Source organism: Candoia aspera, chromosome 1 (genome assembly GCF_035149785.1).
Source record: "Candoia aspera isolate rCanAsp1 chromosome 1, rCanAsp1.hap2, whole genome shotgun sequence".
In the NCBI taxonomy this organism is placed as follows: Eukaryota; Metazoa; Chordata; class Lepidosauria; order Squamata; family Boidae; genus Candoia; species Candoia aspera.
In genome coordinates, this window is record NC_086153.1 from 219,257,380 (window position 1) to 219,271,245 (window position 13,866).

At 39.3% G+C, this 13,866-nt stretch overlaps 1 protein-coding gene across 1 annotated transcript in view; it reads left to right on the forward strand.

Annotated features, from left to right (window-relative positions):
* Positions 1 to 13,866, forward strand: part of SEMA5B (semaphorin 5B) — a 201,012-nt gene that overhangs the window by 69,805 nt on the left and 117,341 nt on the right. Inside the window, exons 6-8 of the mRNA XM_063309048.1 lie at positions 3,115 to 3,213; positions 7,851 to 8,064; positions 13,274 to 13,559. Of these exons, the coding sequence (XP_063165118.1) occupies positions 3,115 to 3,213; positions 7,851 to 8,064; positions 13,274 to 13,559 (599 nt within the window). The remainder of the gene's footprint in view (positions 1 to 3,114; positions 3,214 to 7,850; positions 8,065 to 13,273; positions 13,560 to 13,866) is intronic.

Genomic DNA, 13,866 nt, shown 5'->3' on the forward strand with positions numbered 1-13,866 from the left:
TAATACATATGCTCATATGTTCTTGAGTTCATTTCACTAGATGCATGAAGTGCTACACAGAGTTGAAAGATATACTGTATACATATAATTGTGGGGGATATCTCACCATGTTCCATTATGTTCTGGGGATCTATTTAAATGTGAACTGTCTAAGCCATATAAATCAGATTTTCAATTTTGAAAAGATCAAGGCTTTGGTTTGATTTTTAAACTAATCTCTGATGATATCTCTGCCTATACCATTTCTTACATTTGGAGAACTGTTGTGAATTGTTTTCATAAAATCCTCTATCCCCATGCCAAGCGCAGTCCAAATGTTTCTTGTAAACCTCTTTTCTTGAAGAAGACACAGGTGGAAAAACAATATTGAGAGCTATCCAACAAGTCATGATTCATAAGTGACATGGGTATATAAGTTGAATGTGTATTGTTGGCTTATACTCAGCTAGATAAGCATTTAAATCAGGTGCCAGTTCCTGATATATGTGCAGTGTACATTCTAAGTCAAGGACTTAAACTGTTTATGGACAGTCCAAGCTCAAGCCAGGCTAAAACTATTTACATAGAAGTGGATGTCCTAGAATTTTACAGAGCATTGGCAATTTTCTTTTATACACTAATCATTGCTATTAATCAGGACGAACATAACATGCAGAACGCTGGTATTGTAAAATTGGTTACTTCTAGTTACTAATGGAGAGTTGCATTTTTATTTTCCTACTATGTAAAAGACAGTTTGCAGGCAGCATAGGAATGCATCAGGGAGAAGACTAAACTGAAACTTTCCTGATTTTGATGAGTTATTCCACTTGTAGTGTGGTTGGAGGAGAATTAAATGGATCACAAAACTCATCTCCAAGCATATATACTTTTGTTTGTCATGACTTCAATTGATAGTCCTGTATAGAATAAACCACAGCTTATCTATTTCTGAAAGAGAATGTGTTGAAGCTTTGCTTCCAGGCTGAGAGAAATTTCAGATCTGATCCCCGTATATCTGATCAAGACATAATGGAAATGAAAAGTAAACCATGTGAACCTCTCCAAGGAACACTGTGATCTTGACACACACATTCTGTGTGTTCCCCAAGCCAACTCTGGCTGTTCACATTCTGTTATCTGCCCAAATGAGTATCTTAGCTTCCTTTATAAAATATATCCCCAAACAACAGGGACATCTGGCACTTTGTTTATAGACCACACTTTTAGTGCTTATCATGGATAATTTTTTAGTGAAACGATTTCCATTTCATAAATGAAAGGAAGTTGTGATATCTGTAATTATGTAAGGATCTTTCTCTGCGTGCAGGGTGGCTTGGTGTGGTTGTGTATTAACAAAATGCCCGAATAATTTTTTTCAGGAAATGTTTGGCATCATGCATGCTTCTGTACTGGGAAGCTGGAAACAATGTTTTTGACCTTCTGAATAGCTGGTTCTTCAGCTGCAACCTCTGGTTGGTGACTAGTTACAGTCTCCAGACAATGGGAAAGAAATTGAACATATGATTAATTTGAGCAAGTTAGGTTTCCTGAATATATTTGAAACTTACCCCTTTCCCCAGAAGCTGCATGAATAGAAACACATAGAGCACAGCTATTTCAAGCTATAGGTATTTAAACAAAACAAAACAAAACCTCTGACCCATAAAGTATGGTTGCAATCAAAGTTGTTGACTTTTCTTTATAGGATAGCCTAGAGGGAAAAACAGTAAGGTATAGTTTTAATCAACCAACTAATTTCTCTAAAATGGTAGAGAATAAAATGTATACAAAAGCTGCTATTATTTATGGGCTAGATAAGAAATAACTATACTGTACATAGTAATGGGAGTGTTTCTGATTATGTAGTGTCAGCAGAGTGTTGCATCACTGTTTGCAATTCTTATATTTTGGAGATTTATTAAATTCTTGTAAAATGGACTATTGAACAAAGAGAGTGATCATACTGAATGAAATATGGTGATTTTTTCCCCCTGATGATTGAATCATATGTTGTCTCAGTTGGCCAATAATACAGTTCTGTTTTACAGAATATATTGCAAGTGGATTCTTAGTTTTATGAAAATGAATTTTCCTGGTTTGCTCAATACTGAATTGTTACAAATGCTGCAGCAAAGATTTATTTTATATTTAACCTTACATTTACATACATGGCAGTCTGATTTTCTTAGCTCTAATTCAATGCTTATTGTAAATTCTTGATAACTTTCCCTTCAACTGGTAAATTGCAACCCTTGATAAAGAGGCAACTTGAATCTACCAAATTGAGTTTATCCTGCTATATTATGTGTCTTTTTAAAATCATCTAAATAAATGCGGTGGGGGAGGATTTGAATGGTATTTAATATCTGTAGTTATTTCATATGTGCTGTGTGTTCGAAATACTTTTGGGGATTACTAGGTTTCAAGTAAATTTTCTATGAAAGGCAAACACTCAAAATACTAAAAAATCAGTGATATCCTTGATCTTTTCCAAATCACTTTTCTCCATTTGGGGAAGTCCAATGCATAATTTTGGATGTATCCTCCTTGAATATAGTGTACTTTGAGCACTTAATGTTTAGTATCATTGTTTAGTATTTAAAATTAAAGATGCCATGGCACAAATGTTTCTAAATGTTATGCTCTATAATTTATGGTTATATTATCCAGTTATGCTTATCCGGTGATAGACAATTGGTATAATCTTAGAGGCATGCTCATGTGTGTTACTGTAGCATGGTACCTACAGCAGAGTCTGAAATGCAGGATATGCAGAATTCTTGAATGCAGCAACTGAACATTCCAGAGAATTCCAGAGCATTCCATTTCTCTCCAGAGCATACTACTCAGCAGCATGGAAGTGGTTGCTGAAAGTAAGTCCTCCAAACCAAAAACAGTTTGAGATATTCTGGTCATGGTATTCTGAATAAAACAGGCTTTTTTCAGAGCCAGACCACCTCTAGAAGCTACTAAACTATACAAGTAACTACATTGTTCTTCAGAATGTTCCATTCCCAGATCAGCAGATTTTTCTCAACCTTCATCTGGAACTAAACTCCAACAAGCGTCAGCTTACATTATGCTTCAATTGGCCATCTTTCTCTAAAGTGTCTTTTCTTGTCTTTGCTTTAGGAGGAATGCCAGAACTATGTTCGTGTTCTCATTGTTTATGGCAAGAAGGTTTTCACCTGTGGCACAAATGCTTTCTCACCAGTATGTTCGAGCAGACAGGTAAATTGTGCCCTTCCTTTTTCAGGATGAGCCAGAGAATAAGAGTGAAAGTATAATCAGAGGATGCCCTGTTTCTTATAAATCACTTTAGAGATGAGATACAACATTAGCATTGTACTAATTGAATTCTGATAGGTGTAGCTGTAAGAGACAAGGAAGAAAAAAGTAATAACAAGAAAGGGCAGCATATGTTATAATATAAAGGTGGCTAGCTGCAATTATTAATATTAAAAAGTTAATAGTGCAGGTTTGTAGTTGGAGTATCTAGGTGTCAGCATCCTGTGGTGTATCTTTTTTGCAATATAGGCAGGTGTGTTCTACCTGTTACTAAAAATTACATCTGTACTGTTGTATTCAGCTATATGTCAGGTACTCTGGAAAATGCCTGGAAACTACTTCTGGTCCAAAATATGCCAGCCAACCATTTAAAGTAAATAAAAAACTAACTTCAAAATGTGGGACTTCATAAAGGGAACATATGATTCCATTGCTGGAACTTGCTTCCGGTTGTTTCTGGGTTTAATTCAGAACTTTGCAATAGTCAGTAAAGCCCTTCAGTTTTGGACTGTCTTAGCTAAAGGGCCACTTTTTGTCATATGAACTGGCTTATTTCTACTATCTTCAGCAGAGGCCCTCTGTGTGTCCCAGTGTCCCCATAAGCAGTCTTGCATACTTGGAATCATTGGGTGCATCTCCAGGACTAGGACTTTCTTCAGAGCCCCTGCCTGAGGGACACTCACCCTTTCCCTGCTTTAATGGATTTTCAGGTTGTTGTTTATTCATTTAGTCGCTTCCAACTCTTCGTGACTTCATGGACCAGCCCACGCCAGAGCTTCCTGTCGGTTGTCAACACCCCCAGCTCCCCCAGGGACAAGTTCGTCACCTCTAGAATATCATCCATCCACCTTGCCCTTGGTCGGCCCCTCTTCCTTTTGCCTTCCACTCTCCCTAGCATCAACATCTTCTCCAGGCTGTCCTGTCTTCTCATTATGTGGCCAAAGTATTTCAGTTTGGCCTTTAATATCGTTCCCTCAAGTGAGCAGTCTGGCTTAATTTCCTGGAGGATGGACTGGTTTGATCTTCTTGCAGTCCAAGGCACTCTCAGAATTTTCCTCCAACACCACAGTTCAAAAGCATCTATCTTCCTTCTCTCAGCCTTCCTTATGGTCCAGCTCTCGCAGCCATATGTTACTATGGGGAACACCATTGCTTTAACTATGCGGGCCTTTGTTGTCAGTGTGACGTCTCTGCTCTTAACTATTTTATTGAGATTTGTCATTGCTCTTCTCCCAAGGATTAAGCGTCTTCTGATTTCCTGACTGCAGTCAGCATCTGCAGTAATCTTTGCACCTAGAAATACAAAGTCTTTCACTGCTTCTACCTCTTCTCCCTCTATTTGCCAGTTATCAATCAAGCGGGTTGCCATAATCTTGGTTTTTTTGAGGTTTAGCTACAAGCCAGCTTTTGCACTTTCTTCTTTCACCTTCATCATAAGGCTCCTCAGTTCCTCTTCGCTTTCAGCCATCAAAGTGGTATCATCTGCATATCTGAGATTGTTAATGTTTCTTCCAGAGATTTTAACTCCAGCCTTCGATTCCTCAAGCCCAGCATGTCGCATGATGTGTTCTGAGTACAAGTTGAATAGGTAGGGTGAGAATATACAGCCCTGCCATACTCCTTTCCCAATCTTAAACCAGTCCATTGTTCCATGGTCTGTTCTTACTGTCGCTACCTGGCCGTTATACAGATTCTTCAGGAGGCATATAAGATGACTTGGTATCCCCATACCACTAAGAACTTGCCACAATTAGTTATGGTCCACACAGTCAAAGGCTTTAGAATAGTCAATAAAACAGAAATAGATGTTTTTCTGAAACTCCCTGGCTTTTTCCATTATCCAGCGGATATTGGCAATTTGGTCTCTAGTTCCTCTGCCTTTTCTAAACCCAGCTTCTACATCTGGCAATTCTCACTCCATGAACTGCTGAAGTCTACCTTGCAGGATCTTGAGCATTACCTTACTGGCATGTGAAATGAGTGCCACTGTTTGATAGTTTGAACATTCTTTAGTGTTTCCCTTTTTTGGTATGGGGATATAAGTTGATTTTTTCCAATCTGATGGCCATTCTTGTGTTTTCCAAATTTGCTGGCATATAGCATGCATTACCTTCACAGCATCATCTTGCAAGATTTTGAACAGCTCAGCTGGGATGCCGTCGTCTCCTGCTGCCTTGTTATTAGCAATGCTTCTTAAGGCCCACTCAACCTCACCCTTCAGGATGTCTGGCTCTAGCTCACTGACCACACCGTCAAAGCTATCCCCGATATTGTTATCCTTCCTATACAGGTCTTCTGTATATTCTTGCCACCTTTTCTTGGTCTCTTCTTCTTCTGTTAGGTCCTTGCCATCTTTGTTTTTGATCATGCCCATTTTGGCCTGGAATTTACCTCCGATGGTTCTAATTTTCTGGAAGAGCTCTCTTGTCCTTCCTATTCTATTGTCTTCTTCCACTTCCGCGCATTGCTTGTTTAAAAATAATTCCTTATCTTTTCTGGCTAACCTCTGGAATTTGGCATTGAATTGGGCATATCTCCCCCTATCACTGTTGCCTTTTGCTTTCCTTCTTTCTTGGGCTACTTCTAGTGTCTCAGCAGACAGCCATTTTGCCTTCTTGGTTTTCTCTTTCTTTGGGATGTATTTTGTTGCCACCTCCTGAACAATGCTGCCAACCTCTGTCCATAGTTCTTCCGGGACCCTATCTACTAAGTCCAGTCCCTTAAATCTATTCTTCACCTCCACTGCATATTCCTTAGGGATATTAGTGAGCTCATATCTAGCTGATCTGTGGGTCTTCCCTAAGCTCTTTAGTCTGATCCTAAATTGTGCAAGAAGAGGTTCGTGATCGGAACTACAGTCAGCTCCAGGTCTTGTTTTTACCAACTGTACAGGTGTCCGCCACCTTTGGCTGCAAAGGATGTAGTCAATCTGATTTCGGTGTTGTCCATCTGGTGAAGTCCATGTATAAAGCCGTCTCTTAGGTTGTTGGAAGAGAGTGTTTGTTATGCAGAGTGAATTGTCTTGGCAAAATGCTATCAGCCTATGTCCTGCTTCGTTTTGTTCTCCCAGGCCATACTTACCTGTAATTCCAGGTGTCATTTGACTGCCCTCCTTAGCATTCCAGTCTCCTGTGATGAAAACAATGTCTCTTTTAGGTGTGTTGTCCAGTAGGTGCTGCAGATCCTCATAGAACTGGTCTACTTCAGCTTCTTCAGCATTTGTGGTTGGGGCATATATTTGGATCACTGTGATGTTAGATGGCTTGCCCTGAATTCGAATTGAGATCATTCTGTCGTTTTTTGGATTGTATCCAAGCTCTGCTTTAGCCACTTTAGTATTAATTATGAAGGCTACTCAATTTCTTCTGTGGTCCTCTTGTCCACAGTAGTAGATCTGGTGGTCATTTGATGTGAAGTGGCCCATTCCAGTCCATTTCAGTTCACTGACGCCCAAAATGTCTATCTTTAATCTTGACATCTCACCAATAACCACATCCAATTTGCCCTGGCTCATAGATCTTACATTCTAGGTTCCCATGGTGTGTTGATCCTTAGAACATCGGATTCGCCATTCACTACCAGCACCGTCGGCTGCTAGCCGTCCTTTCGGCTTTGAGCTAGCTGCATCATCATGTCTGGGGCTAGTTGAACTCATCCTCTGTTCCTCCCCAGTAGCATTTTGACCATCTTCCGACCTGGGGGTCTCATCTTCCGATGGTATACCGACATATCTCTGGTTGTACTGATCCATTTAGTTTTCACGGCAAGAATACTGGAGTGGGTTGCCATTACCTTCCCCAGGGATCGCATTTAGTCTGACCTCTCTGTCATGACCTTCCTGTCTTGGGTGGCCCTTCACGGTTTAGCTCGTGGCATCATTGAGGTGCTCAAGCTCCAGCACCATGACAAGGTAACGATCCTTTGCTGAAGGGATTTTCAGGAGGTAGCTAAAATCTTCCATGTTAAATATGAGCTTAAATCATGTGAAAGAGAATCTGAAATGGGTGAACTATAGTCTTTTAGATGAGAAGTTAGATGAGAAGAATGCATTGAGCGAGTTCGAAAAGATGAAGACATGACACTGGAAATGAGACAGATCCAGTGGCTGGCATGGAAAGTTAATCAGTTGGGAACCGGAGATAGCAATGGAATGGATATTAGTTAGGACAACAATACCTTGCTTGGTGATCCTCATATAAAAGAGATGGGGAACCTTGGACTTTCCAGATACCACTGAACTACAACTTTCTGTTACTTCAGCCAGAATGGCTAATAATGAATGATGCTGGAAGTTGTTCAGTAACATCTGGAGGGCCATTTTCCCTGCTCTGCCCCTTAGGTCCCGGTTGTGCATGTTTTAAAAAGAAAAATATAATTAACTGTGTGCAAGGGCACAGATGTGATGTGCTATGCCATGGCAGACCATTACAAACCCTTTTATCATAGTTCTTGCCCTGAGTGCATATAGCATTTTCCAGAGTTTCAGTAATGTGAGATTTTACACATCTTTTGCTTGGCCAGCTGTGTTTTCCGTCATTGTTCTCATTGTTTTATCTTCCCGCTCCTTTTTTAAAATGCAGGTAGGAAATCTTAGCAAAATAATTGAAAAAATAAATGGGGTAGCTCGCTGCCCTTACGACCCTCGGCACAACTCGACAGCTGTGATCACATCCCAGGGCGAACTGTATGCTGCGACAGTCATTGATTTTTCTGGCCGGGATCCAGCCATTTACCGCAGCCTTGGAAACATCCCACCTCTTAGAACAGCACAGTACAATTCTAAATGGCTTAATGGTAAGAACTCTTGTGGAAGTGAAGAGTATTTAGACCAGCTGGGCAGTCTTAAGAAACTATATTATTTCTCTTATCTCATAAAAATCCAGGCTGAATACAGTAGAAAGGAGCTTGCTCCCAGATTGAATTTATAAGCACTAGCACTGATGAAATGGAACAGAAGTAGGTCCAATAAAAATGCAGAAAAGAGACTGATAGAGTGCATGCCTTAATCTTTATTTTCTTCGGAAAACTGATGCATAGGGCAGATTCTGCCAGATACTACATTTATGCTATTATTTCCTATATTGCTTGTATTCCACCATCTCTTAAAACAAATCATGTATCTTTAAAGGCTTGATAGCCCATGAAATCCATGTTTCTTGCACCAGAATGTCACAACATTCAAGCCAATGTTTTCCCCCACCACCCAGTTTCCCTTCTATTATACAGAGATAAGCTGCTTCAGGAAGCAAGAGCTTTCACCCTGGCCACTTCCATCCTGTTGGGGTCCTGTGACTTGTAGGAATCCAGGATTCTCTGGTGGTAGAGCTATTCAAACAGAGGTGCACCATTTTCTTTTTTCTGGAGACTGCATTTAGCCTTTGAGGAATATGCTGAGGCCACATGCCAAATAACAGTGGGTCAGACTAGTACAGGCATGAAAACAGATCTCCTTTTATTTTACTTATTTATTTACTATAATTAATTTCCAGTCATATATTTAAGAATGTTTACCTTCTTCACATTAAAAATTACAATTTGGTTATACAGTAATATTTGGAGCTCTCTGGGGTTACACCCAAATGTTGGGGAGGTTCAGTGCATCTTTATGGCATATAAACTGAAACCACAAAGCACTAGCTTTGCTATAATTTTGCTGTAGTAAATCTGACAATTGAAGCTCCTCTGCTGGACAGCTTGGCACTTCAGGGTTTCCAACAGTTTCTCAGATTTAGGGTCTTTATGTGAAGTCCCAAAGAGTGGTTTTACAATTTGTACCCAAGCATTGCAGAATGGCTGCGGTATAATTATTGTTTACCAAAACTTTTTAGTTACTGCTCACATAGATAGACCTTCTGCAGAATAACCTGTCCCCAGCTTGGCCCTTCAGGTCTCCCTATGATTCACCCATTGCTGCTATAACCAAGTCCATCCACCTTGTTAGTGGTCATCTTCTTCTTCCCTCCACCTTTCTCAGCATTATTGACTGCTCAGGAGAGCTAGGTTTTCCCATAATATGTCCAAAATATTATTATCCAAAAAAGCCTTTGGCTAGATGCAGATAATCTGTTTGGAATTATTTTGTTGTTACAGCTAAAAGTGGAGACTGCAAGTAAATAAAAGAATGCTTGATTGAAGGATTTTTCTAATGTTTTTGCTGTTGTGTTAATATTTGAGCCAGTGTTCTCATGTTTTTGAATATCATTGATCCAAAGAAAGATGTACTTTAGTTTTCTGGCATTTTGCTAAAGTAAATCTGACAGTTAACAACGATTGGATTATTTGTTATACTGCACCATTTCATTGGTCCTGGGAATAGTAAACTATGAAACCCCACTACATTACTAATTATTACGTCCTCAAAAACTTCAAACCAAAATAAGAAATAAAATGGCCATTGCCATCAGGGATAGTAATATGTACCAATTTGATTATAATCTCTAGACAGACTTTGATGAATATAATGCATTGTTGAGGTATCCTATAGTGTCCAAATTATTCTTACAGTTCATTCTTGGTGATTTACTAAAATAGATTTAATGGGAACATGGCATTCCAAAAGTTTTGCTGAACTATTTCTCATTGGTAATGATTCATCAGGAAAAAAAACCCTGAAACATTTTATTTTATTATTTTAATCATTTAGTTAGCCACCCATCTCTCACAGGTGATTTGGGTGGCTTACAATGATTAAAACACAGAAAACCACCATATATAACCCCTCTGGCTCCCAAGAATAAACCAAAACCCCATTCAGAAAAACTTATCAATAAACAAAGTGCAGCTACCCACCTGACCAAAATGCCTGGAGAAACAGCAGAGTCTTCAATGCCTTGTGAAAGGTAATGGGGTTACAGCCATCTGAATCTCTTGTGGGGGGATGCTGTTCCACAGGACAGGTGCTGCCATTGAGAAGGCACAACTCCGGGGTTGATGTCATTGTTTGATATAAGATGACATTGTTTGATATAAGGGGCCTGGAGATCTGGTAGGGCTAAAATCTTCCACTAAAATCTCTTTGTTCCAGATTTTAGTGGAAGCAACCCCTGCCCCAAGTGATTTTACATGGTTATATGGCAAGGCTAGTACATGTCACCCCCTCTCTCCACCCCTTTAGAAATAAGGATATCTATTTCCCACAGTGCCACAGTTGGCTCCTCTTCATGACATGGACATTTGTCATGTATCCCTAATTTAAAATAATGTTTATACCCTAAAGGTTCCATACTGACTTCACCTTGTTTAAATTTTAGCCCTTTTTTCATGAAGACTTTCAATAGAGCTTTTTGTATTTGATATGAAGTTTATGTAATATCAAAGAGGCTCCTTTCATTTTACGTGAAGTAAATATGCAACGTTTTTCAAGCATTGTTAATGTGCATGCATGAGTAGTTAACTTTTGTGTGCTCTTCATTTAATAAAGTTATATGTTTCACTTTATATTTGGGAATATTGTACTTTAAATAGGGATGAGAAATCTGAGAAAAGGCCATTTTTCTAAAATTGTAAGTGGGTACCTAGTTTCCATTGCTGTGGCACTTGTTATATGCATACCCCAGCCAACTAACGGATACAAACTCAGAATTTTTATCCCATTCTTACTTAACTATTCCATTAAAAGTTGACTTAGGAAAAAAAGTTTTACAGGACCTCTCAGGGTTAGACTTTAACAAAATCTCTAGGGGACAGCCGTTCCGTAGGGGTAGGTGCTGTTAAAGAGTGCTGTTGTGTCTTTCTTGTGAAAGCATGGTGCCCTGACTGAATCTTAAAGATTGTGCTGTATAATGGGAGACCATTCGTAATGGCGGTTTCAGAATGGCAGCTCTGACGCAGGCAGCTTTGTCTGACTCTTGGAGTTAATGTAGTGGTCTTTTTTTTAAGAACATTTCCAGAATGTTTGGGAACAATTCCAGTGGGAAAGGGAGGAACTGAGCTTGGTGTACTCTTTGGCTCACTTATTCACTCAACTAACAAAGTCCTCCCAGGCTGGGATCTTTTTAAGGCTGAGGTGTTAAAAACCGAGTCTTCTGCTTCTGCTTTCCTTTCACACCACTTTGTTAGTGTAGTTTTCCTCCATCTTTTCTGGTTGCTTTTTGGCCCAGGGTATGGAGATTATATTTTAATGGCCTATTTTTGCTGTCTTGAAGGGAAAGCATCAAACCATCTGATCATTTCCAATATTAAACAGTTACTTATTCAACCCCCTCTATATATGGGGTCCCCCCAAAAGACCTATTACAGGCCTGTGGCTATTAACAGTGTATTGGTCTCTGCTGCCCACGTTATTCAGTACTTAAAGCACCCCTGAGACTGCTTTTTTGGCAGCTAGAGAAAACTGGACTGTTGGTACAGATCCCTGGGATATGGGGGAGAGAGTAAATGCAAATAGATTTAATGGTAAAATCCAGATATTGGTTGCTTACTGGAGAGAGTTGAATGCAAGCAAAATAGTAAAATAGCGCTAGAGTGAAGGTGCACTTTGCTGCAGTGCCATCAGTGTATATTCACTTTTGGGGAGGAGGTGTGTCTCGCGTGTGCGTGAGGTGAAGGAATCTTGCAAAATGCCTTAAAATGCTTGCTTGTTGTGATTAACGGGGCTGTTTAGCTTAATGACTATTCATTTGATCAATTAGCTGACTGAAAAGCAATACTGAAACACTCAGTGGGACGGCCTTTCTCCGAGGCTTGTACTGTAGGAGGCTTTCTTTGTGTGAAAGTCTCCTTCAACTCTGATGAACGCTGCTGCCATCAGTGTAACGTAGTTCTTTTTTTTTTAATCTGTTCAATCATGTCTGATTCTTGGAGAATGCCTGGACACGTCCCTGCAGTTTTCTTGGCAAGGTTTTTTGGAAGCGGTTTGCCCTTGCCTGCTTCCTAGGGCTGAGAGACAGAGACTGGCCCAGGGTCACCCAGCTGGCTTTATGCCTAAGGCAGAACTAAAACTCACAGTCTCCCAGTTTCTAGCTTGGCTTAAACCCAGTTCTAGCTAAGTGGAAAATTTAGGATTTTTTTTTCCGGAGGTAGGAATATAAAAGCAAATGTATTATGTTGCAAGAGCAGTTCCAAGTTTTTGAACTTGAGAATGACCTATATGAGATATAGTGGTGGAAATTGCAAAAACCCTAGCAAAAGGATGACGCTCTTCCCAGTAGTTGAATCACAGTTAGCTTTATTGTTTGGGACTCTGTGGCCATATTTGGATGGGCATCTTGTTCATTTTCGTCCATAGAAGTTAATGTTCCTTTCCTGTTCCTTCCTTTTTGGTTGCTTAAAAGTATTTATGTATTTTCCATTATAACAGCTCATGAAAGTTAGGCCGATCTTCCCACAGGTCAGATGAGGATGTACAATCATTCAGATTGTAGGGTAAGAAATCACACTACGGATTTTACTACCCCACAAAAAAAGAAAAGAATAAATAAACAGCCCATTATTTATGAAAGACAAGTTGTCTGAAGAGTTTTTACTAGGGTTAACACTTGAATAATCAATTAATGAATTAAACCTTGTAAATAAAAAAGAAATTTCTGAAACAAGCAGAGTAATTTGGTTATGCATAAATATTTTCATTATTTGTCATTCACTTCCTTAGGTAATGCATAAATAATTTTTTGGTGAACATAATTTTAAAAGGCATAATTTCATCCATGTACCACATCACACATGTATCCTCAGCACGATGGTTTAAAAATGAATGCACAAGTCAACTCCACTGGAAAAAAAAAGCAAATAGCAAAAATAACAGTGAGATTATACAAGTTCTGCCTTTATGTTTTGATACTGATGGCTTGTTTATAACATGTAAGTCATCCCTTGATGCTGAGGAGTCAAATAGTAATGTGTTTTTAAGAATCAGACCATAACTTGCTTGTATTTCTTAGATGTTCTGGAAAAGGTTTGTTTTTCTCCTTCATGTCTCTTGTGAGCATCCGTCCATACTTCATATGTAAAGCCCAGTTTTTTTAATGTATTTCTCACTGTGTTTTATGGTTTAATTTTTCTCCAGAGCCCAACTTTATTGCTGCCTATGACATTGGTTTGTTCACTTACTTCTTTTTCCGTGAGAACGCTGTAGAGCATGACTGTGGAAAAACAGTCTATTCTCGTGTGGCCAGAGTTTGTAAAAATGACATAGGGGGGAGATTTTTGTTGGAAGATACATGGACGACTTTCATGAAGGCTCGGCTGAACTGTTCCCGCTCTGGAGAAATCCCTTTTTACTACAATGAACTGCAAAGCACATTTTATCTTCCTGAACAAGATATGATCTATGGAGTATTCACAACCAATGTGTGAGTTTGGTATTTCTTTTGTCTTCCCATTCAGTTGTTTCTAATACTATGTTTTTCTATAATGCTATATCTATTTTAGGAAGTCAAGGATTTTTTTTCCTAAACAATTACCTGCAAATTGCCTGTGTGAGAGAGAGACATGGGTGGGAGGTGGTGATTGTCTTATATTTGCTATGCAAATAACTGCAAATATCTCTTGCTGAAATGTATGGGTGCCTCTGTGGATTAGCCTGAAGATAATGCTGCTTACGAGGGGCTCCTTGCTTGGTGAATGTAGTCATTTCTGTCACTAACTGGGGCTTCTGTA